The 22973-nt window shown below is 44.0% G+C and overlaps 1 protein-coding gene across 1 annotated transcript in view; it reads left to right on the forward strand.

Annotated features, from left to right (window-relative positions):
* Positions 1–22973, forward strand: part of LOC126100377 (L-dopachrome tautomerase yellow-f2-like) — a 125787-nt gene that overhangs the window by 67736 nt on the left and 35078 nt on the right. The window contains exons 2-3 of the mRNA XM_049910985.1: positions 807–1116; positions 18937–19189. Coding sequence (XP_049766942.1) covers positions 807–1116; positions 18937–19189 — 563 coding nt within the window. The remainder of the gene's footprint in view (positions 1–806; positions 1117–18936; positions 19190–22973) is intronic.

Raw genomic sequence — 22973 nt, forward strand, 5'->3', positions numbered from 1 at the left:
CTTTCACCGTTCAACACCTTCATAACAATAACTTGCCGGTTTACAATATCGTACATAAATTACTCGAATTTTATTAATTAATAATGATGTCTGCACGCTGGCAAGACCGTTCACTTTTATGGCTTTCTGTACGCTTTCTCATTACAAGCAGAAGTACGATAAAATCTGAAGATCTACAAAAGTATTTACTGTCATCTTTTATTTAGATTGAAGCTGAACGTTCAGTTCAGCTTCTGTTAAAATGTTTATTTGACTGCACAATCGATGTATTAGCGTCCGCGCTAGGTGCGCATCTTTACAGTTACGTAAATTGTATAAAACAAATGTCTTTCAAAGAATAGGTCTCATTTCATAAGTTGATCATTTAATATACAGATAGGTGAATGTCTTTCCAAGGGTACTCACAGCTTTCACACGACGGAAATCACAATAATATTACAAATCCTGACATCAGCACCAGCACTTAATCATCAAGGCCACCCTGTCCCTTGTGCACCTGTCCTTCGCTGCCCACGCACCCACTCCCTGCTCCGAATGCCCTTGCTCGTCATCACGCTGTCAGCCAGTGTGGCCCAGCAATTCTTCATGTTGCGCAGCATTCCAGCCGCTAAGGACAGTTCTAGGAGTCCTGACACCAGCTTCATCGCATCTGGCGATGTGCAACCCCTACTCCTACCTACTCCTACCCCGCCATTCTGGGCTTCCACTCGTCCATTGGGCATCGGGTAGATTTGTCGACGAAGGCTGTGCTTTTCAAAGTGTCCACGGCGACTGCAGCAGAGTGAGCGCGCGACTGGTGCCGGCAGACGCGGCGCGCCATGACGACGTCGGCGCTGCTGACGACGGCGGCGACGCTGCTGACGTCGGCGGCGGTGCTGCTGGCGACGGTGACGCCGCAGGCGCGCGGCGCGGCCGGGCCGCACGCGCTGCGCGAGGCCTTCTCGTGGCGGCAGATCAACTGGACGTGGCCGGCCGGCGGGCCTCCCGCGGCAGCAGACTACCAGCCGCGCAACAACCTGCCGCTGGGGCTCGCCGTCTGGCGCGACCGCCTCTTCCTCACCGTGCCGCGCCGGAAGGCCGGCGTGCCCGCCACACTCGGATACGTCGACATCGACAGTAAGTCGCACCGCGCTGTTACAGCAAGCGCACCGACCGCACTAGTGATAAAATGCGCAAGCTACACCCGTCGGGTCACGTGACGGCCTCCACTCGTTACTTTAGAGACGCTTCCTTCTTGCTTCCGTATTATAGTATGTTCTGGCGCTGCAGTCTGGAACCGCGAGACCGCTACGGTCGCAGGTTCGAATCCTGCCTCGGGCATGGATGTGTGTGATGTCCTTAGGTTAGTTAGGTTTAACTAGTTCTAAGTTCTAGGGAACTAATGACCTCAGCAGTTGAGTCCCATAGTGCTCAGAGCCATTTGAACCATTTTATAGTATGTTCGTGCATAAGTTCTACATTCACGTCTGCATCTACATGCCTACTCTGCAACTCGCAATTAAGTGCCTGCCAGAGGGTTCATCGAACCACCTTTAAGCTACTTTCTACCATTCTCTCTCGAAAAGCCCTGATTTCTCACCCAGTGTGGCTTTCGACCTTCCTACTCTGCAGATGACCAACTCCTATGCCTAACTTCTCTCCCTCCAGCTTAACTCCTGTCGCTCCGCCGTCTTTATCCTTCTCAACCTCGAAAAGGCCTACAACTGCGTATGGCATCCCGCTTTCCTGTTTGAACTCCAGACCTATGCCCTTCCTATCAACTATGTCCGTCTGATTGCCTCCTTCCTCTCCCACCGCCCCTCCTACATTATTATTATTATTATTATTCGTTACAGTCAACTTTGGACTACGCTAAGCATCAGTCATTTCTTGTGCTCTTTCTTGCGTTCTTCCCAGTACTTCTTCATTTTTTCTGAGTGGGCTTCTTTACGTTCTTGCGACCAGGTTGTTCCCGTCTTCTTTGATTGCGTTCGGTCTTTGAATCCCTGTATTTTGTTGATGGCATTCCTATATTCCATTCTGTTGTAAACTGTCTCTGGTATAATGTTCATTTCTGCAATGTCTTCTTTTACTTCTTTCAGCCAGTTAATTTGTGTCTTTCTGCTTTCCATGTATTCCAGGATTTTCTTTGCCGTTCTTTCTGGTGCCATTCTTTTGACATGCCCATAGAAACTCAGTCTTCTCTTTTTAAAGGATGTTGTCAGTTTTTCAATTTTCTCGTATAACTCTTTATTGGATCGCAATTTATATTCTTGTCCATCCTTTTTAGGTCCTAAGATCTTTCTCAGTATTTTTCTCTCTTTTATTTCCAATTTCTCCAACAGACGTTTTCTGTTCAGTGGGATGCATTCAATCGCATACAAACTTTCTGGTTTTATTACCGCATTGTAGTGCCTGAGCTTGGCATTGATGGAGATCGACTTTTTATTGTATACATTTCGGCATAGCTGGTATGCCGTTTCCATCTTTATTGCTCTTTCCTGTAGTGAAACATTTGGTAACCCTGTCGGTGTAATCCATTCCCCTAGATACTTAAATTTATGAACTCTCTTAATTATTCCATATTTAGTTTGCAATGTCTGTGTTGGGTCTGTTTTGTCCTGTATCATCAGTTCTGTCTTTTCATACGATATTTGTAGACCTGTCTTCTCAGCGATCTCATGCAGCATTTCTATCTGAATCTTTGCTGTTTCGATGTCATCTGCCAATATTGCCATGTCATCAGCAAATGCCAGACATTCAATTTTTGTTTTATTTCTTCCTAACGTTATCCCATTTTTCACTCCAGCTTCTGCCATCTTCTTTCTCCATTCGCTGACCACTTTTTCAAGGACAATGTTAAACAACAGTGGGGAGAGCCCATCCCCTTGTCTAACACCTGTTCCAATTACAAACGGTTGTGACAATCTACCCAAAAACTTCACTTGCGATTTTGTTCCCGTAAGGGTTTCCTGGATTAGACTTCTGCTTTTATCATCAATCCCAAATTCTTCTAATGTGTTAATCAGAGTTGGTCTATCAATAGAATCATATGCTTTTTTGAAGTCTATGAATGTAATTACTAGATTTTTCGATGTGCGTGCGCGAAGTTGTATTATGGAGAGTAGACTGAGTATCTGTTCACTGCATGATCTTCCTTTTCTAATCCCAGCCTGATATTCACCCAGTTCTTTCTCTACCTGATTTTCAATCCTGTTTTGTAGTGCCTTGGATAGGATCTTATAGGCCACTGATAACAATGAGATACCTCTGTAGTTATTTGCATTTGTCTTGGCACCCTTCTTATGTAATGGATGAATCAATGCTGTCTTCCATTCCTCCGGAATCTTCTCTGTATTCCAAATCTCTTCAAACAGTGCCTCGAAATTATTTATTAAGTTTTCTCCTGCGTATTTCAGTAGTTCCGCGACTAACGAATCTTTACCAGATGCTTTATTGTTTTTCAATCCTTTCAAGATCTCTTTAATTTCTTCTTTATTAGGTGGTTCAGAGTCTGGTAGCTTATTCTTAGGCTTCTCAAATGTCAAGGTTTCATCAGGTCTTTTGCAGCTTAGCAGCGTTTCAAAGTAGTTCGCTAGGTGTTGGCAATTTTGTTCCACGCTGGTGATCAGATTTCCTTTTTCATCTTTGAAGCAGAGTGTCGGTGGTTTATATCTTGTTATTGTAGTTCTGAATGTTTGAAAGAAATTGCGTGTATTGTTCTTAGAAAATTCATCTTGTATTTTCTGTATTTGTTGTGTGTCATATTTCCTTCGTTCACTTTTAATGATTTTCGTCGTTTCACGTCTTTGCGTTTTGAACTGCTCCCAGTCAGTTGGCCTTTTGGTTGAGTTGTATTTCTCCCAAGTTCTGGCTCTTTTCTGTAGTGCTTTCTCACAGACCTCATTCCACCAGGGATGCTTTTTCTTTTTGGTTAGTAAAATTGTTTGTTCTGCTGCGTCTCGTATTGAGGTTGCAATTTCTTCCCATTTGTGACTTTTGATTTTATCTGTCTTTTCCTTGTAGTCGTCTAAGACTTGCTGATTGAGCATTAAGTCCTGTACTCTGTATTTGGCTATTTTTGTTTCGTCACTCTTGTGACTTCTTTCTGGTGTTAATTTCATCTTAATTTTGGTCAGATAATGGTCAGAATGAAAGTTGGCCCCTTTCACCACCTGTACATCTTGAATGTCCCTTGAATTATCATAACTTATTGCCACGTGATCAATCTGGAACTCGCCAAGTAATTTGTTCGGTGATTTCCATGTTGTTTGTTTTTTGGGATTCTTCTGGAATTTAGTTGTCATAATGTTCAATTTGAATTTCTCACAAAACTCTACTAATCTCTGGCCATTCATGTTAGTTTTAGTGTGTGCTGTAAACCTCCCTGTGCTTTTTGATAATCCGTTTCTTCCAATTTGTGCATTAAAGTCTCCTAACAGAATTGTAGTGTGTTGCTCAGGGATCTTCCCTATTGTTTCTTCCAGTTCCTCCCAAAATGTCTGCACTTTCTCTGGATTTTGTTGGTTGTCTTTATTTATTGGTGCATGGGCATTTATAAGTGTGTACTTTTTATTTTTATTTCTGAATGTTATCAATGATATTCTTGGTGATTTAGATTTAAATTCTAGTACCTTAGTAGAAAATGAGTTATGTATCACAAATGCTGTGCCATATACCCGAAGACCTTTTGTATTCTTTACTATCTGTGCTGGTTTCCCTTTATAAATCCTGTACTGGTCTGCCTGTACTGTATCCTCATCTGGGTATCTTGTTTCTTGTATAGCCAGAACTTTTAGTTTGTGTTCATCCATTAGTTTTGTCAGTTCTTTTTGTTTACCTGTTCTCAGCATTGAGTTCACGTTCAGTGTTCCTATGAACGTTTGATGTCTGTTCCTATGTTTAGCGTTAGGGATCCTAGGACCCTCCGACTGGTCTGTTGCGCAATGATGCTGGGCCCCCGGATCCGAATGCCCAGCTTCGGTGGTATTACCACCACGGGGAGGAAACTTTCTCATTGCACCTTCCATTTCTGATACTTGGTTAAAGCTGTTGTTTCCAGAGGTATACACCTCCTTCCACTAAGACTTAGTTCGCTACACTAAGAAGTTAATTCAGGCCGCTCCTCTGTGGGTGTGCCCCAGGGCTCTGTCCTCTCCCCTCTCCTCTACCTCCTGTACATGGCAGATAAGCTCCAACCACCGCCTCTAGTACACCTCCTGCAGTATGCCAATGACACCGCCTTCCTCGCCCTCGCTTCTACCCTTCAACGGTCCCACCACCTTCTCCAGAATCACCTTGACCTTTTTGCCACATGGTGTAACTCGTGGCTCCTATAAGTCAATCGTTCCAAGACCCAGGCAATCATTGTAGGTCATACCACTCACTCCTTCCGGCTCCTTGATTTTTCTCTGACCATCTGTGCCCATCCTGTCCGCCTCTCCCCCACCTTCACCTACCTTGGCCTCATCATTGACTGTCACCTCACTCGGATCCCTCATCTTTGCTCCATCCAATCCAAAGCTCACAACCATCTCCGCCTCCTCAAACTCCTCCCTGGCTAGACGTGGCAGTTGCACCCCTCTACCATCCTCCACACCTACAAATCCTTAATCTGTCCCATCCTCTGTTATGCCAGTCCCGCCTGGATATCTGCCCCCCTCCCCCAAATTCTGTAACTGCCTCCAGATCCTTGAGCGTCATGCACTCTGCCTCGCCTTCTGTATACACCTCCCATCCCCCACGCGGATCATCTATGACCTCATTCCTTTCCCCCATCTGCTCCTATTCCTTGAACATATCCACATATTCTACACCTCCCGCATCACCCCCTCACCCCCTGGTTGCTCCTCTCCTCTCCCATCCCCACCCCCTGCCACGTCTTCACTGTTGTGTCCCCCCTACCCTCCATCTCTACACCCTTCATCTCCTTTCCCAAGGTGGCTTCCAACAACTCCCCCTCGCAGATGATGCCCTCTCTCCCTCCATTTATCCCTCCTATCAACTCTGATCTTCACCCCCCCTCCTTTCCTCCGTCCTTTTCCTGGGCTCTCTCTCCCCCCCCCTTCCATCCTCTTTTTTCCCCGCCTTCTCTCTCTCTGCCCCTCTTCTCTTCCCCGAGTCCTTTTTCATTTCCCTCCTCTGCCTTTTCCCATTCCCTCTCGCGTCTGCCCTGCCCCTCCCCCCCTATGAGTCCTCTACCCCCTTCGGTCCCCCCTTTCGTTTTTCCTCTCCTCCCTCCTTGTTTCCCCCCCTCATCCGTCCAGGTCACCCCCCCCCCGCCCCCCCCCCCGCTCTGCCATTGGCTATGCTGTGTCATCTTTGTGCCGACATTTTAGTGCAGTGTTTACAGTGAGTGTTCAGTGTTGTGTGTCTTTTCCGAAGTGTTGCGAACGGAAATCGTACTGTCGCTGCGTGCGATTTTTATATCTCTTGCAAACAGAAACCAGACTGTCGCCATGTTTTTTAATTGTCTGTCTACTATTTTACCTGTCTGCTTCCTGCGTATTTTATTAGCATTACCAACCCCTTGTTTTTTGTTTTAACTTTCCACAATTTTCCGCCGTTTTACAATTTAAGTCACCGTTTTATCGCCTGCTTTTGTTGTTTCTTAGCTTCCTCTTACGTTTTAGAAAGTCTGTAGGCTGAAGAGCAGCGTACTAAGCTGCTGACAGCCCCCCCCCCCCCTTAGGGGGGAATTGAAATTCAATAAAGGAAAAAAAACCTCTGATTTCTCACCTTCCTTCTCTGCGTATGATCAACGCCTACGCCTCACCCATCTCCTCTTTCTCCAGCTTAACTCCCGTCGCTCCGCCTTTTTTTGTCTCCCTCGACCTCGAACAGTGCCACTTGCCACTCCATTGTCTAGCATCCACAACTCCACTCATTGTCTCCAAATGAGAAAACGACAATATGTAAACTCAAATAGCAACAGTGACCTACAAATAAATAAAGACAATCGATAAATAAACCCAGGGCAAGCGCAATTCCAACACGCAAAACAAAAGCGATACGAACGTATACACTAGGCAACGGTGCAGTGAATAGTTATCCCAAACACGTCACTCTTGGTACGATATACGTATGTTGGAACTTAAATAGCGGCAACACTGCTGTGGAGACACTATGCAATGGAATCTACTATTGTCGCTGATAGCACACGTTGTTGACGTACCTACCTTAGCTCCCCGCAAATAGACTTGCCTGTCCCACGTCACAGGCGTGCGCCTAATCGAGGGAAACACAGTCACCTGTGAGCGAGCGGTCTAATGTAACGGTGTCGCTATGTTTTTGAAACAGCAACAATGGAGTTGAATGAAGACTGAGTGTGCCAGAGATCGTACAGCACGACAGTGTCATCAGGGTCTTCAAGAGGCGTGCGGGGAACCGGCACTGCCGTACAAAACAGTGGTACGTTGGGTAAAAGCCTTCAACGAAGGACGGCAAATGTGGCAGGTCGTCCTAATGTCTCTGAAGAAGACGTACATGCCGTTGCCGCGTTAGTGAACAGTGAACTCGCCCACGAATTCGGATTAGCGCATATGACTGTGCTTCACATCCTGAAGGAACGCCTGGGCATGCGAAAAATTTCATCATGATGGGTTCCGCGTAACTTGACGAAAATGCAGAAATGGATGCGTTACGACGCTGCTCAGACGCACTTGGAGCGCTATGATAGCGAAGGAGAGGCTTTCTTACGCCGAATCGTAACACTGGATGTGACGTGGGCCACATCGTACGAGCAATGGCGTCATTATGGGTCACCGCGAAAGTCATAAGTGCGTCACAGACCCAGTATGGTGAAAGTTATGGTGATTCTCGTGTACGGGAATCACCATAAACTGCCCAGTTGATGGTTGGAGTGCTGACATATTACCTGCGTATCCAGTAATGCTGGCAATTGATGGGTTATGCATGGGTATCATATCAACCTGTACCGCATCAAAACAGCCTGAAGATGACGCAATAAAGCGTTGAAACTGGTAGCGACAAAATAAAATAAAATCACAAGAACGGCTGTAGGTGTTTTTATTTTTTGTCACGATAGTAAACGGCCGTCGTCCCAGAGACCTCCTGCTAACGGTATGGACATACAACGTTTATTTATTTTTCAACGTAATCCCTCTCAAGGTCTATGCGCTTATGATTCTCAATTCCACATGCAAAGATTTCTTCGGGACGCACTACGCACTGCTGCTTGGACTTTGTCATCATCAGCGAACCTTGAGCCACTAAGAGCTTCTTTGAGTGGGTTAAAAATTTTGTAATGTGAAGGTGCCACATCTGTGAAACACGGGGGTGGAACGAGACGCACTTTAGGTTTCTCTGCTCACAATCGTGCGCCTTCTTTCATTTTTGATGTGAAAATGTGAAACGTTTTGGAATCCACTTTGGACACACTTTCTTGAACATCAATACCTGACGAACAATATGGTGGGCTGATCTGGGACTCATGTTCACCGTTACTGCAATATCAGTGACCACAGTACGCTTGTTTTTGCATATGAAGTCGTCAACTCTCACAACGTTCTTCTCCGTGACTGCACAGACGGAGTGTCTTGGGAGTGACGAATCGTCAACACTTGTTAAACCCCATTTGAACTTATCTGCCCACTCATACACTTTTTTTCGAGTCAAACAACTTTTACCATTTTGTATTACCACCCGGTGGTGAAGTTCGATTAGTATCAACCCTTCAGCTAACAGAAATCTAATGACCCTCCTCTGCTGCCCGTTGGTGCAGACCTGTGAGGTCCCGGGATGATTCCCAGCATCACGTTCTCAAAGTACGTGAGTCAGTCCCATCTGATAATAGTTCTAGGACACCACCAACCAAAGAATCACAAACTTTGTCGACGTTTTGTATTTTTTTACAACTTTTCTTGTTTCAACTGCTAAGATGCACTGAGAGTCAGACATTTTGGTACGAGCAGATTTACATCAAGGCTTTTGATATGCAGTGTCATTGCTGTTTATTAACTTTTTTAGTATTACTTACTTTTTTACCAGGATAAGCAGTTACTGATTACCTTTTATATTATTAGATAAGTATTTCTTAAGTCTCTTTAGTAATAATGGAACAAGCATTCAGCTTTTGAGAAAATTTCAAAGAAATTTAAATTGTTACTTTCTTACCTGTCTCAGAATAGTCACTTGATGGTGGCAGCAAGCTTATGAAAGGATTCTGCCAATAAGTATAGGATATAAATCTGATCTAAGGGTACCTTCCACCGGCTGCACACAACACACACACACACACACACACACACACACACACACACACACACACACAAAGACTAACCCAAAACATCACCCTGTTAAACCCCTAACGAAAGCAGCTTTAGCTACCAACCAAGAGTAAAAGCCGCCGATAGGGAACCACATGAAAGTAGTGGGGCCGTAGTATCTACATAATGAGCGTGTACAAAAGACCTGAGTAGTCCGGATGTGTAGTACACAGACAACTTTACAGGTAAAAGTATAAGTACTAGTGCTCAGGGGTTACTTCACGGCCCCAAAGCGATCTCGAATATTACAGTGGTCTACAAGTATGAAGGTGGGTGTCTGACGTGATTTGCACAACACGGTCTTGTATCCTCAGTGGTGTGGCACATGTGCGACGATTCATGATTCCCAGGTAGTGTGTAAGTCTTACTTTATTAGCAAAACACATAAAAAGCAATGTCTGACATAATATTGATTCTGATAGACATAAACTGAAAGAAGTCACTGATCTGCTAGAAATCTGACAAAGTCAATGGGCCGGCAACTGTGGGTGAGCGGTTCCAGGCGCTTCAGTCCGGAACCGCGTGCCTGCTACGGTCGCAGATTCGAATCCTACCTCGGGCATGTAGGTGTGTGATGTCCTTAGGTTAGTTAGGTTTAAGTAGTTTCTAAGTTTAGGGGACTGATGACCTCAGATGTTAAGTCCCATAGTGCTTAGAGCCATTTGAACGAAGTCAATGTCCGCCGTGACATAGGTCGTGACGGAAACCACCTGTTACAGATTCACAATTAGTTCCACGTAAGAACACAAGTCCTGGGACATCGAATCTGGGGAAGGCTAGCATCTGAGGAGGCTACTGGAGGTGATGGCTGGTGGTTCGGTGTGGCTGCTGTGGAGTATCTTCCCTAGTAGCTGCTGGAGGATCGTTGCGGCGAGGCGCAAATACAGATGCTGGGCTCAGCTGGACAGAGCTGCCGTGCATGGCCGGCGAGAGCTCAGCGAGAGCTTAACAAGTTCTCCAATGAATAGGCTACAGGGCGCGCTCGGCGTAATGCTTGTAACGTGTGCATAAGCTGCCTGCTAGGCGTCCAGCAGTGTAAAAACAGGCAGCAGGCGGAAGGACGTGCACGGCGCTTGATGGTGGGTGTAACAGTGCTGCGACTGCAGCGCCACTATCGTCGAAGCGCAAGCTGCTGGCGGTGAGGCTGGCGCCTTGTCGTAGCTAATCGCTTGCAGTACTTGCATTGAATCGCCAGAGGTGGAGAAACGCCTGTGGCACTGGAACCCGACTACCCGCTAGTCACGGTTGCTATACCGGAAGCAGAAGTGGCAGGCGAATGACTGTTGCCTATATTGGTAACCAGCTACAGTGGGATACACACGACTTTAGGACAACGCTGACTCTCCCTTAAAGTGGCATACAGGGTATTTCAAAACGAATATACGAAATTTATGGCTTTGTAACATTTATTATATTCACATTACAGTTATTATAAATAATACAGCAAAGGAAAGAGCATCTCAAACAGTCTCACAAGTGTTCAGTGTGAGCACTACTCGTTACACAGCGAGTCGGTAGGTGAGTTCTTCCAAAACTTTGATCAGTGTGTCTGGAGTAACTGTTGCAACAATGCTGTTGCAGTGTGGAATAGATCAGCTGGTAGAGAAAGCACACACACATTATCCTTTATTAACCCTCAAAGGTAAAAATCACATGACATCTGGTGGTGTGTGAACGTGGAGGTCGTGTAAAACAAGTTCTGTCATCCGGCTCCTAGCGGCCGGGTACAACGTCGATAACCAATCGCGTACTGAGTTATGCCAGTGAGGTAGCCACCATCTTGCTGCGAAATAAAGATCTGTGGTTCAGCTTTTTCCAGTTGAGGAAAGAGACGTACGTCTAGCGCATCAAAATAAGAAACACAAGTTACAATTGTTTCACCGAAAAAGAATGGCTTATAAACTTTCCGCCGGGGATGTGGCACAAAAACATTCATTTGAGAGAGTCTCGTTGGAACTGTGCCATCCCGTCGGCATTTGGTGACTTCCAGATGCGTACATGGTGTGTGTTCACATTTCCACTTAGGCGAAATGTCGATTCACCAGTGAAGACGACACTAGCCAGAAAATCTTCATCGTCATGCAGCAACATTTCGTTTGCAAAGTTGGCTTGTTAACTGTAGTCTGTAGGGTTTAGAGCCTGTAACAACAACGCAAGGACGCCGCCCCCCCCCCCCTCCTAGCTCTCAGGCAAAGGAAAAAATATCGTAGTCAGAATTTATTTTAAGAAAATTATTTAAAACACAGTATTGCGCAGGTTTTTAATAAGCTCGCAACTGTAACTTCTTGTCGCTGTTTACAAGTCCCCATTCATCTTTCAAAATATAGACCCCAGGTCTAGCCCTCCCTCTTCCACCCCCCCCCCCTCCTTTCTCCTGCAAAATATCTCATGGGTGCCCTTCTGCAAACCATAAGGGCATAGTTGTAACAGTCTCCTTAAAAATCTCCACACAGACGTCACTGACATTGTTAATTCACGATTAACCTAAGTGAAATAGTCTCATTCGTTCAACACGTTCTTCAGTCACTCTTGTTTGTTCCATACTCTTCCCTTCGCGCACAGTCACATGAATGATGTCAACATTGTGAAAATGCTTATTTTCGACGATGACATGTATACATGTCGGAGGGCTTTAAAGTATGACATGTGCTAAAGAAAAATATTTTGCAGTACCACTTGAAAATTGTGACGTAAGTAATTTCTATATTCAACGCCGAATATGACGCCGTTTAAAAAAGCTCTTTCATTTCATGTATTATTTTATACCTAAGTTGAATTTAATAAATGCTACAAAGAAAACCTTATATTCATTTTGAAATATCATGTATACCGGGAAAGCTATCGTTGTCGCTTGTTAACGTAATGTGCATGTAATACCCACAACTTAGCACATCTACTGTTTGTTTACAACCTCCTGAACAAGGGCTTCCTAGAACTAGAGCGGCTGAAGACGGTAGATATCGGTCGACTTCAGGTCACGGATTTTGTGTCCGGTCACTCCCATCAGTGGCAGTCTAACAAAAAGTTGCCTGTGTGTACTGTAGCCGCTCATAAGTGACTATCGTGCTGAGCAAAAACCAGTATTTTCCAATATAAAGCATAGCTTGTTGGTGGCTCATTACCAAAGTGGAGCGTCTTCCCGTGTACGATTCATCTCGCCAGGCGAAATTATTCAAATCATTGAGAGAAAATGACTATATCCAGTTTAATAAATCAACAGAAGACTACTACGTATGTTCTACAGGATTATTTTACTTAGTTAACCAGTTTTCGGGTTGAGAGCTCGTCATCAGACTTTAACTGACTATCGTCCTCAAAAAAGGTACAATACTGTATTTGTAAGCAAAATAAATGATGTTACTCATCTAGACTGACGCAAAAACATGCAGTAAATGTCATCTTCGACTGTGCAGTAGTAATTAAATTAAAAAGGTAAAAAGTTGAACAATAAATAAATACACAATGAGCGAACCAGGCAAGACATTAATGCTAAACACCAAAACTTGGAAAGACTACTAACAATAGCTTGAAGAGTTATTATATGAGGAAAGTGATAAAGAAACGAAGAAAAAATAGAGTCGATAAGTGTAACAATAGAATATGTGGAGTACATAGAAAATCACAGCAGAATAAAAGCAAATAAATACAGAAAAATGGAGGAACAGAAAGGAACAGACTTTTGAGAAGTAATGGCTTCAAATGGCTCTTAGAACTATGAGACTTAACATCTGAGGTCGTCAGTCCCCTAGAACTTAGAACTACTTAAACCGAACTAACCTGAGGACATCAGAGACATCCATGCCCGAGGCAGGATTCGAACCTGCGACCGTAGCGGTCGCGCGTTTCCAGACTGAAGCGCCTAGAACCGCTCGGCCGCACCGGCTGGCAAGTAATGGGAAGCTGAGCGGAATATGTGAAGTATAGAAGAGAGAAAGTGTTGAGCTGCGTCTGGTCATTTAATGTTAAATGAGGACTATGGGCCAGATGTTTGATTTCCAGGGTTTTCAACAGGTTCCATTTTTGGTCTGTGTTTCCTGATCGAAGGATGCTAGACTGACTTGTAGCTGTGCCCTCATTCTGGATATGCTCAGCAAATGTGGAGTCGTAAGTCGCTATGTACTTACTTTTATTTTATTGTGGCTGCCTTTGTCCTCTATACAGTCAGTTGTCACAGTTGTCAGTTCTATCTTTTATTCTGTTTCTGTATCACTTGCCATGTGGAATACCTCTTCAGGCTCTTCTTTAGTAGCTCGGTCAAATAGTAATTTATATCAAACTAGCTTAGCGCCAGTTGCTTCGCTCGCATAGACTGCATGATCTGTAGAGATATTTTTTGTTTTTATTTAATCGAATGTTTATGTTGTTCACAAATTGAAACGTCTTCTAAACTTTTCATGGTAGTTGAGACCAATTAAACATGGTCTTTTCTGAATGCACCTCCATCAGAAAAGCGATCCTAATAGCTGGCGTTTAAAGTTTTCGTTAATCACGCCTTTTGCGTTCTTGTGGAGATATTTCCTTAGCAACTTTCATCCCATAACAAATATTTCTTTGTATCTAATGTAGAAGTGAAATACCGATTTTCATAAATTTAGCTTCAAAACTTTTTTAATGTAACCAAATACTTTCTTAAAAATTTTCATCCCGTGTTGCATTCCCTTAGGGGTTGAATTTCCAGAAATACTGAAACACATTTTTTTTTATTTGTAACCGAGAAATCGGACACCAATGTTCATAGATGTAGCATCAAAAATACTTTATCAGTTCTTTAACAATGATGAATTTTCAAAAAAATCTTTCACCCCCGTCCCATAGGGTTTTTCCAAAAATGCTGAAACACCCATTTCTTTATTTCTGATCGAGATACTAAATACCAATTTTCTAGCTCCAATTTTTTTCAAAAAAACCCTTATCCACTATCTCACGCCATTAAGGTTGGACCTTCGAAAAATCCCTTCTTAAACGACGCCTACAGTATAAGGGAATTTTTCCAAATTTCAATATTCTATCCCTAGCGGTTTGGGCTTGGGGATGATGAGTCAGTCAGCCAATCAGGACATTACCTTTCATATAAAGAGATTGTTATGTAAGCACTATTTTTCCAGTGTAGCTTTAATGTTAGCTCCCTTTATTTACTTTTCAACTTTTTACCTTTATCGTGTGTTTGTGCTCCATTCTAGATGAGTAGCATATTTTTACGATGTAGTTTACAAATATTGTAACTTCTTTGACGATGATAGTTGAAGTTTGATGATGGCCTTGTAAACCGAAAACTGGTTAACTAAATAAATTAACCTGTAGAACATACACAATATCGTGCTTTTCATTTACTTATAGAAAAACATAACATGTCGTTTTTGTTGTACAGAAAAAGCAATGCCCAAAATATCGAAATATCTCCCAACATAACAATTAGCCAAGCACGATAAACATATATGCACAAGAAGAAGAATTCATCTGTCTAAAATCAGTGTTTTGTTGGCTGATAGTATAATTCGTGCTCTGAACTACGTCAAATCTGTGTTGAAATTCAAAAGTGATAGAGGGAATGGATACCAAAAATGTTGTGAATTAAACTGATTGAGAGATTAATAGGTGGAAACATTTACATTTATTACTATATTGACAGTACAAATATTGTTCTCGCGGCCTGTTTACTGGTCATCTACACAACTCAGTAATTGGGAAAGCAAGAGGGAAATGGACCATCATTTTCCATGTTCTGTGGCTTGAACTTCTTTTTTTCTGTGCCGGCTGACTGCCGACCTAACTCCTTTGTGGTATAGCCTGGCGGCCAATGCAGTATTATCGTACAAGCGATCAGCGTCTGTTGTCTGCAGAGATTATTTCACAGAAGCGGTGTCAGCATAGTATTGATATTTGGATGCTGAGATAATACGAGGAATTGCAGACAGATGCTTAAAGATTAAGAATTGGGCTGAAAAGAGTGTCTATTCAGTTTGAAGTGGAAAGTGAGGATAGACATCAGAATGAATGCAGGGATCAGACTTAATGTCTGAAGACTGAGTCGAGTATAGTTTGGTACGCTTCCATAAAGCAGACACATTGTCTATCTTCTCCTGTCCGATTCCTGTCTCTCTGCATTGCTGGCTCACCGACTGATTGACTTCAGGCTGAGTGATGCATCTCTGATTGTTTGTGTCATTGGTTACTCACTGATTATTGTCTGTTTGCTCCCTTGGCTATCGTGCGTAGCCGTGTTGTTATCATATTCCCCCAATTTTCCCTCCAAGGTGCTGAATTTTCCGTTGTACGTCTTTGTCTTTGATGGGGTCAATTTGCAATCCCACGCAGTGAACAACCGATGTTATGTGACTGTGCCTCCCATACTTCATACAAGATGAAAATTTCGAACTTTCTGTGGCTGGCTTGTAACTTGGAAACTCCAGCATTGCTTTAAGGTGTGCCTCGTTTTAGCCTTAGCCTACGCTGACTGCTGGGTTTCTAGAGTATTGCTCACCGCTAGGATTATTTTGAAGTGTTCGTCTGCATTCCAAATTTATCAACAACGCAGCGACACAGCAGCAAATCCACTTGCTTCGTTCACCCATCACCAGATGTTTGTGAGTCGGCAGCATCCCTCTTGCTGTAGGTCAGATTTAAATGGGGCAACCCATTCCAAGTGTAGCAAACACTTTAGTTAAGCCATCCCTACCTGGTGCTTGAGAAAGCCCTGCCTGCTTGTTGCGGCTTAAGCGCCCCTCATATCCTAAGAGCCTGGCAGTGAAGTATTACAAATGAAAACATTTAAATAAAATATGCAATGCATGCACAGCTACTTTGACACCAGCAGTAAACAGTAAAGGGAACAAAGTATAACATCATATTTTGTCTTACAGGTATCAAGCACTTAAATATTACACTTATTTATAAAACATCTACTGCAACTTACATTCTGCATGTGTTACAGAAGCTATGATAAGAATGATAGGTACTAGTCCATCTCAGATGTGTACATGTGACATTGTAGATACATCAATGTCACCTTCACAGCAATGCTCTGAAAACGTCATGCTTTACTTGATCTGCTACATTTCGCCACAAGCCTTGGTCCACAAGCTTTCCCTTGCACTGCCCTTCATTAACACACATATGTATAAAGTAACACGTAGCTGTATTCAGAATTGCCTCCCAAACCCTAGGATCGATTTCAACCAAATCTGGGACATAAACAGCTAACTTCACAAGTATCAGAACTGTGGGCTTTGCTACCTCCTAGCTCCATTAGAAGTGCAGATAAGGACAAAAATGTGTTTTTGCCGACACATGCTGTACAGACTGCCCTACACAACAGTCATACTGAGTGAGAATAATGTCGACCTGCCTTATTGACCTGCTTTTGGAGGCCCTTTATGTGAGGGGTAAAAAAAGTATTTCCAAGTTCCTGACATGTAGACTGCCCAGCATGACAGGCATGTTCTGGGAGTAGTATTAGCTTGCCTTATCAACATGTTGGGGCTATACTTGTGGAAAAGGATGAGGTGGATAGAGGAGCAAACCAACAGAGAAAAGGTTAGTTGTAAACACAAAGCAGTGAACGAAAAAATCGAAACACATACACTGTATTTAAACCAAAAGTATTAGTTTAGATGCAGCGTTTATATGTGGAAAGCTATCTGAGCATCTGTACACTAAACAAGTAACCATTCCCACGCAAATTTTCGATTTCATTTCGATGAATAACAGTACAGTACAGATACTTGACACAGTTTTGGCCTTTCTATTACGGCTAAGTGAAAAAATTGCTGACTTCGTGATTACTGTGCCCTGCATGCTGCGACCATGCAAGGAGTACAACTCAGGCGCTGAATATAATGAATTACTTGTTATGACAACTTCCCGATCATTGGATGCCACTGTGACTTTTTTTGTACACAGAGTGCAATTTGTATACACTACTAGCCATTAAAATTGCTACACCACGAAGATGACGTGCTACAGACGCGAAATTTAACCGACAGGAAGAAGATGCTGTGATACGCATATGATTAGCATTTCAGAACAGCCGCGCGGGATTAGACGAGAGGTCTGAGGCGCTGCAGTCATTGACTGTGCGGCTGGTCCTGGCGGAGGTTCGAGTCCTCCCTCGGGTAGGGTGTGTGTGTTTGTCCTTAGGATAATTTAAGTAGTGTGTAAGCTTATGGACTTATGACCTTAGCAGTTAAGTCCCATAAGATTTCACACACATTTGAACATTTTTGTCAGAGCATTCACACGGTTGGTGCCGGTGGCGACACCTACAACGTGCTGACATGAGGAAAGTTTCCAACCGATTTCTCATACACAAACAGCAGTTGACCGGCGTTGCCTGGTGAAACGTTGTTGTGATGCCTCGTGTAACGAGGGGAAATGCGTACCATCACGTTTCCGACTTTGATAAAGGTCGTGATTGCGGTTTATCGTATCACGACATTGTTGCTCGCGTTGGTCGAGATCCAAAGACTGTTAGCAGAATATGGAATCGGTGGGTCCAGGAGGGTAATACGGAACGCCGTGCTGGATCCTAATGGCCTCGTATCACTAGCAGTCGAGATGACAGGCATCTTATCCGCATCGCTGTAACGGATGGTGCAGCCACGTCTCGATCCCTGAGTCAACAGATGGGGACGTTTGCAAGACAACAACCATTTGCATGAACAGTTCGACGACGTTTGCAGCAGCATGGACTATGAGCTTGGAGACCATGGCTGCGGGTACCCTTGACGCTGCATCACAGACAGGAGCGCCTGCGATGGTGTACTGAACGACGAACCTGGGTGCACGAATGGCAAAACGTCATTTTTTCGGATGAATCTAGGTTCTATTTACAGCATCATGATGGTCGTATCCGTGTTTGACGACATCGCGGTGAACGCACATTGGAAGTGTATATTCGTCATCGCCATACTGGCGTATCACCCGGCGTGATGGTGTGGGGTGCCATTGGTTACACGTCTCGGTCACCTCTTGTTCGCATTGACGGCACTTTGAACAGTGGACGTTGCATTTCTGATGTGTTACGCCCCGTGACTACCCTTCTTTAGATCCCTGCGAAACCCTACATTTCAGCAGGATAATGCACGACCACATGTTGCAGGTCCTGTACGGGCCTTTCTTGATACAGGAAATGTTCGAGTGCTGCCCTGGCCAGCACGTTCTCCAGATCTCTCACCAATTGAAAACGTCTGGTCAATGGTGGCCGAGCAACTGGCTCATCACAATACGCCAGTTGATGAACTGTGGTATCGTGTTGAAGCTGCACTTGTAGCTGTACCTGTACACGCCATCCAAGCTCTGTTTGACTCAATGCCCAGGCGTATCAAGGCCGTTATTACGGCCAGACGTGGTTGTTCTGGATACGGATTTCTGAGGATCTATGCACCTAAATTGCGTGAAAATGTAATCAGATGTCAGTTCTAGTATAATATATCTGTCCAATGAATAGCAGTTTATCATCTGCATTTCTTCTTGGTGTAGCAATTTTAATGGCCAGTAGTGTATTATACGAACAAAACTTCTTTCTCATCAGCACACATTTTCTATTTTCCACTAGTGCAAGAACGTTAGTCTTACAGGGACAGCGGTAAAGGCCGCAGCAAGTATAGTAATTACTTGTGTCTAAGGAAAAGGGCAACGTGCTAAGATGTAGCGTGGCCTGGTTTCTCCACAGGGAAGAGTACGGCGCGGCGGTCGCCAGCGCTGCGGCCCTACCCCAACTGGGAGACGAACCGTCTGGGCAGGGGGCCCACCAGCAGGGGCAGCGCACCGCGCATCACCTCCACCTACCGCGTCTGGGTGGATCCCTGTGACCGCCTCTGGGTCGTCGACACTGGGCTCGCCGATCCTGGCAACGGCACTGTCGTCACCATCACCGCACCGCAGATCCTCGTTTTCAACCTGCTCAACGACCGACCCATCTTCAAGTACAGTCTTTCTTTTTTTTTTTTTCCTCATTGGTCTTCTGATTTGATGCAGTCCGCCACGAATTCCTCTTCTGTGCCAACCCCTTCATCTGAGAGCAGCAGTTGCAACCTACATCCTCAATTGTTTACTGGATGTATTCCAGTCTCTGCCTTTCTCTACAGTTTTTACCCTCTACACCTCCCTCTCACCGAGCGAAGTGGCGCAGTGGCTAGCACACTGACCCGCATTCTGGAGGACGACGGTTCAATCATGCGTCCGGCCATCCTGATTTAGGTTTTCCGTGATTTCCCTAAATCGCTCCAGGCAAATGCCGGGATGGTTCCTTTGAAATGGTACGGCCAACTTCCTTCCTCTTCCTTCCCTAATCCGATGAGACCGATGACCTCGCTGTCGGTCTTCTCCCCCCCTCAAAAAAACACCTCCCTCTAATACCATGGAAGTTCTTCGCTGATGTCTTAACACAGGTCCTATCATCCTCTCCTTTCTTCTTTTCAGTGTTTTCCACATATTCCTTTCCTCTCCGATTCTGCACAGTACCTCCACATTCCTTCCTAATCAGTTCACCGAATTTCCAAAACTAGTCTGTAGCACCATGTCTCAAATGCTTCGGTTCTCTTCTGTTCACATTTTCCACAGTTCGTGTGTGCTGTGCTCCAAACGTACATTCTCATAAATTTCTTCCTCAAGTTAAGGCCTATGTTTGGTACTAGTAGACTTCTCTTGGCCGGGAATGACCTATTCCAGTGCTAGTCTGCTTTCGATATCCTCCTTGCTCCGGCCGGCAGGTGTGGCCGAGCGGTTCTAGGAGATTCAGTCTGGAAACGCGCGACCGCTACTGTCGCAGGTTCGAATCCTGCCTCGGCTATGGATGTGTGTGATATCCTTAGGTTAGTTAGGTTTAAGTAGTTCTAAGTTCTAGGGGACTGATGACCTCGGATGTTAAGTCCCATAGTGCTCGGAGCCATTTGAGCCTCCTTGCTCCGTCCGTCATTGGTAATATTGCTGCCTAGGTAGCGGAGTTCCTTAACTTCTCGCGCTTTGTGATTCCCAATTACGATGTTATGTTTCTCGCTGTTCTCATTTCTACTACTTCTCGTTACTTTCATCTTTCTTCCATTTACTCTCAGTCCATACTCTGCACTCATTATAAAGTTCTTTCCATTCAACAGATCCTGTAGTTCTTCACTTTCACCGAGGACAGCAATGTCTTTAAACCGAGCGCTTCGTGTTTGGTCTTCCACTCTTATTGTTCCCTCTTGGTTCTTGTACATACTGTATATTACCTATCTTTCCCTAAAGCTTACCCCTATTTTTCTCAGAATTTCGAACATCTTGCCCCATTTTACATCGTCGAACGCTTTTTCCAAGTCAACAAATCCTATGAACGTGTCTTGAATTTTCTTCAGTCTTGCCTCCATTATCAACCACAATGTGAGAACTGCCTCTCTGGAACCTTTTCCTTTTCTAAATCCAAAGAGATTGTCATCTAAGATACCTTGAGTTTTCTTTTCCATTCTTCTGTATATTATACTTGTCAGTAACTTGGATGCATGAGCTGTTAAGCTGATTGTGTGATAATTCTCGCACTTGTCAGCTCTTATAGTCTTCGGAACTGTGTGGATGATGTTTTTTCGAAAGTCGGATGATACGTTGCCGGTCTCATACATTCTACACACTAACGTGAATGGTCGTTTCGTTGCCACTTCCCCTAATTATTTTAGAAATTCTGATGTAATGTTATCTATCCCTTTGCCTCATTTTATCTCGAGTCGTCCAGTGCTCTCTTAAATTACGCTCTTAAGCTGAAGTACACTCTTCCTCAATAAATACTTGTGTCCTCTACATTTTATATTTCTGCACGTCCTAGTTCATTAGATTTGTCCACTTGTAAGAGAGTACCACAGGGTGACACAGAAAAACTAGAACTTTCGAAATGCTTAGTGACAACCATATACGATTGGCAGCAATGAGGAATGGGGACCTTGAGTTCTAAACAATCTCATCATTTGGTAATCACACATCATTGCAACGGTAAATAGCATTCTTTTGCCATAAAAATGTTTCACAAGAACAATGATGGTTTGGAAAGTGGGCAGAGGAAATTCCGACGTTTTCTCAAATTAGGGCGTCATAGTCGGGTTCCCTGGAAGCACTGTATAAGAACTTAGATACCAATTTTTGAAAAGGCTAGATCTGCTGTAAGAACTAAATAGACAGTATGGCGGAGAAGTGCTCTTACACCACAGGATTCGAAGCAATATGCGTTTCAGTTTTACAAAGCCTACGGGTTTAAGTTTGTAGTAATCGAGAGAGTATTCGTCGAGTTCTCTATTACATTTTAAAATTTCAAAATTTCATCCGAACAAGCTGAAGAACATGCAAAAACTGAAGGAGAACGATTACCAGTCACGATTAGAAATATGTCAGCAAATTATGACAAACGTAAATGGGACAATGGATTTATTGACAAGCTGTGGATGTCAGATGAGGGCAATCTTCTTCTCACGGGTTACGTGAATAAGCGGAACTACAGCTATTAGGCAGACAGCAACCCTAATATAGTTCTAGAACACGCTTTACACGTCAGCAAGGTGTTAGTATTGTGTGCAGTTTCGTCACATGGGGTCATCAAACCTCACTTTTTCGAAAATGAAGAGCGGATCACAGTGACTGTCGCTTCGGATCGGTATGTTGAGATGCTGCTCTCTTTTGTTCCAACTGCATTGAACAGTATTCCACAACTTCACGACACCTGGTTTCAACAGGATGGTGCGACATAGCACAGTAGCAGCTATCATCCCAAAATTCTACGACGTTCCCTGGCCTCCAGGATCTCCGGATTTTTTCGTTTGTGATTTTTTCTTGTGCAACTACCTCAAGAGTCTGGTCTACACGACTCGACCAAGAACACTGGATGAACTAAGGACGAAATTCGTGGTGATCCCAATTGATATGTTGCAGCACCCAGTGAACAACCTCAAGGGCAGATCATAAGTGCAGGACGACGCTGTATATAGAACGTAATAGAAAGTTCGGTTACTGTCTCTTAAAAAGCAAGCTGTAGTGCACGGCTTAACAACTGGCCGGTTTTGAGCGCGAGTACTCGCGTCTGCTCAGGCAAGTGCTCGCCAGCAGATGCAAGGTCGCGGAGTAGGGAGGGAGGGGAGGGAGGGGAAATGCGCGCGCACTTTTGTAGCAGATTTAACAAGCCATCTGAATGCTTTTAACATTTTACTACAAGGTAAAGATCTGCTAATTACTCATTTCATAGATCGAATACGAGATTTTAAAATGAAATTTGACACTTTGGGTGTGTCAGCTGGAAACAGGAAACCTAGCTCATTTTCCTAAATTATCATCCATGCAAGATGTTCACAAATACTATGAACGTTATTCACATAGTTTAGTTGACCAGCGCTGTCAAGATCTGACAGCACTAGACAGTGATTTTGATCTGTTCTCTCCATGTTCAGCGAAAATTTAAGAGATTCGTCCTGAGCTGCAGCAAGAAATTATTGACCTGCAGTGTGACAGAGAATACAGAGACTCAGAACAAGAAAAACATTTTGGAATTCTACAAACACTTCCCTCAGGATAGATTTCCTCGTTTGCACAAACTGGCGGCTACAATAATATCAATGTTCGGTTCCACGTATGTTTGTGAACAACTGTTCTCTGTAATGAAATGTAACAAGGCGCGCCTGAGAAACGCGTTGTCTGATCGAAATTTAAACTGCACGCTGCGCCTAAAATGCACAAGAACAATTACTCCGAACATTGACG

The sequence above is a fragment of the Schistocerca cancellata genome, chromosome 9 (assembly GCF_023864275.1).
Source record: "Schistocerca cancellata isolate TAMUIC-IGC-003103 chromosome 9, iqSchCanc2.1, whole genome shotgun sequence".
NCBI lineage: Eukaryota > Metazoa > Arthropoda > Insecta > Orthoptera > Acrididae > Schistocerca > Schistocerca cancellata.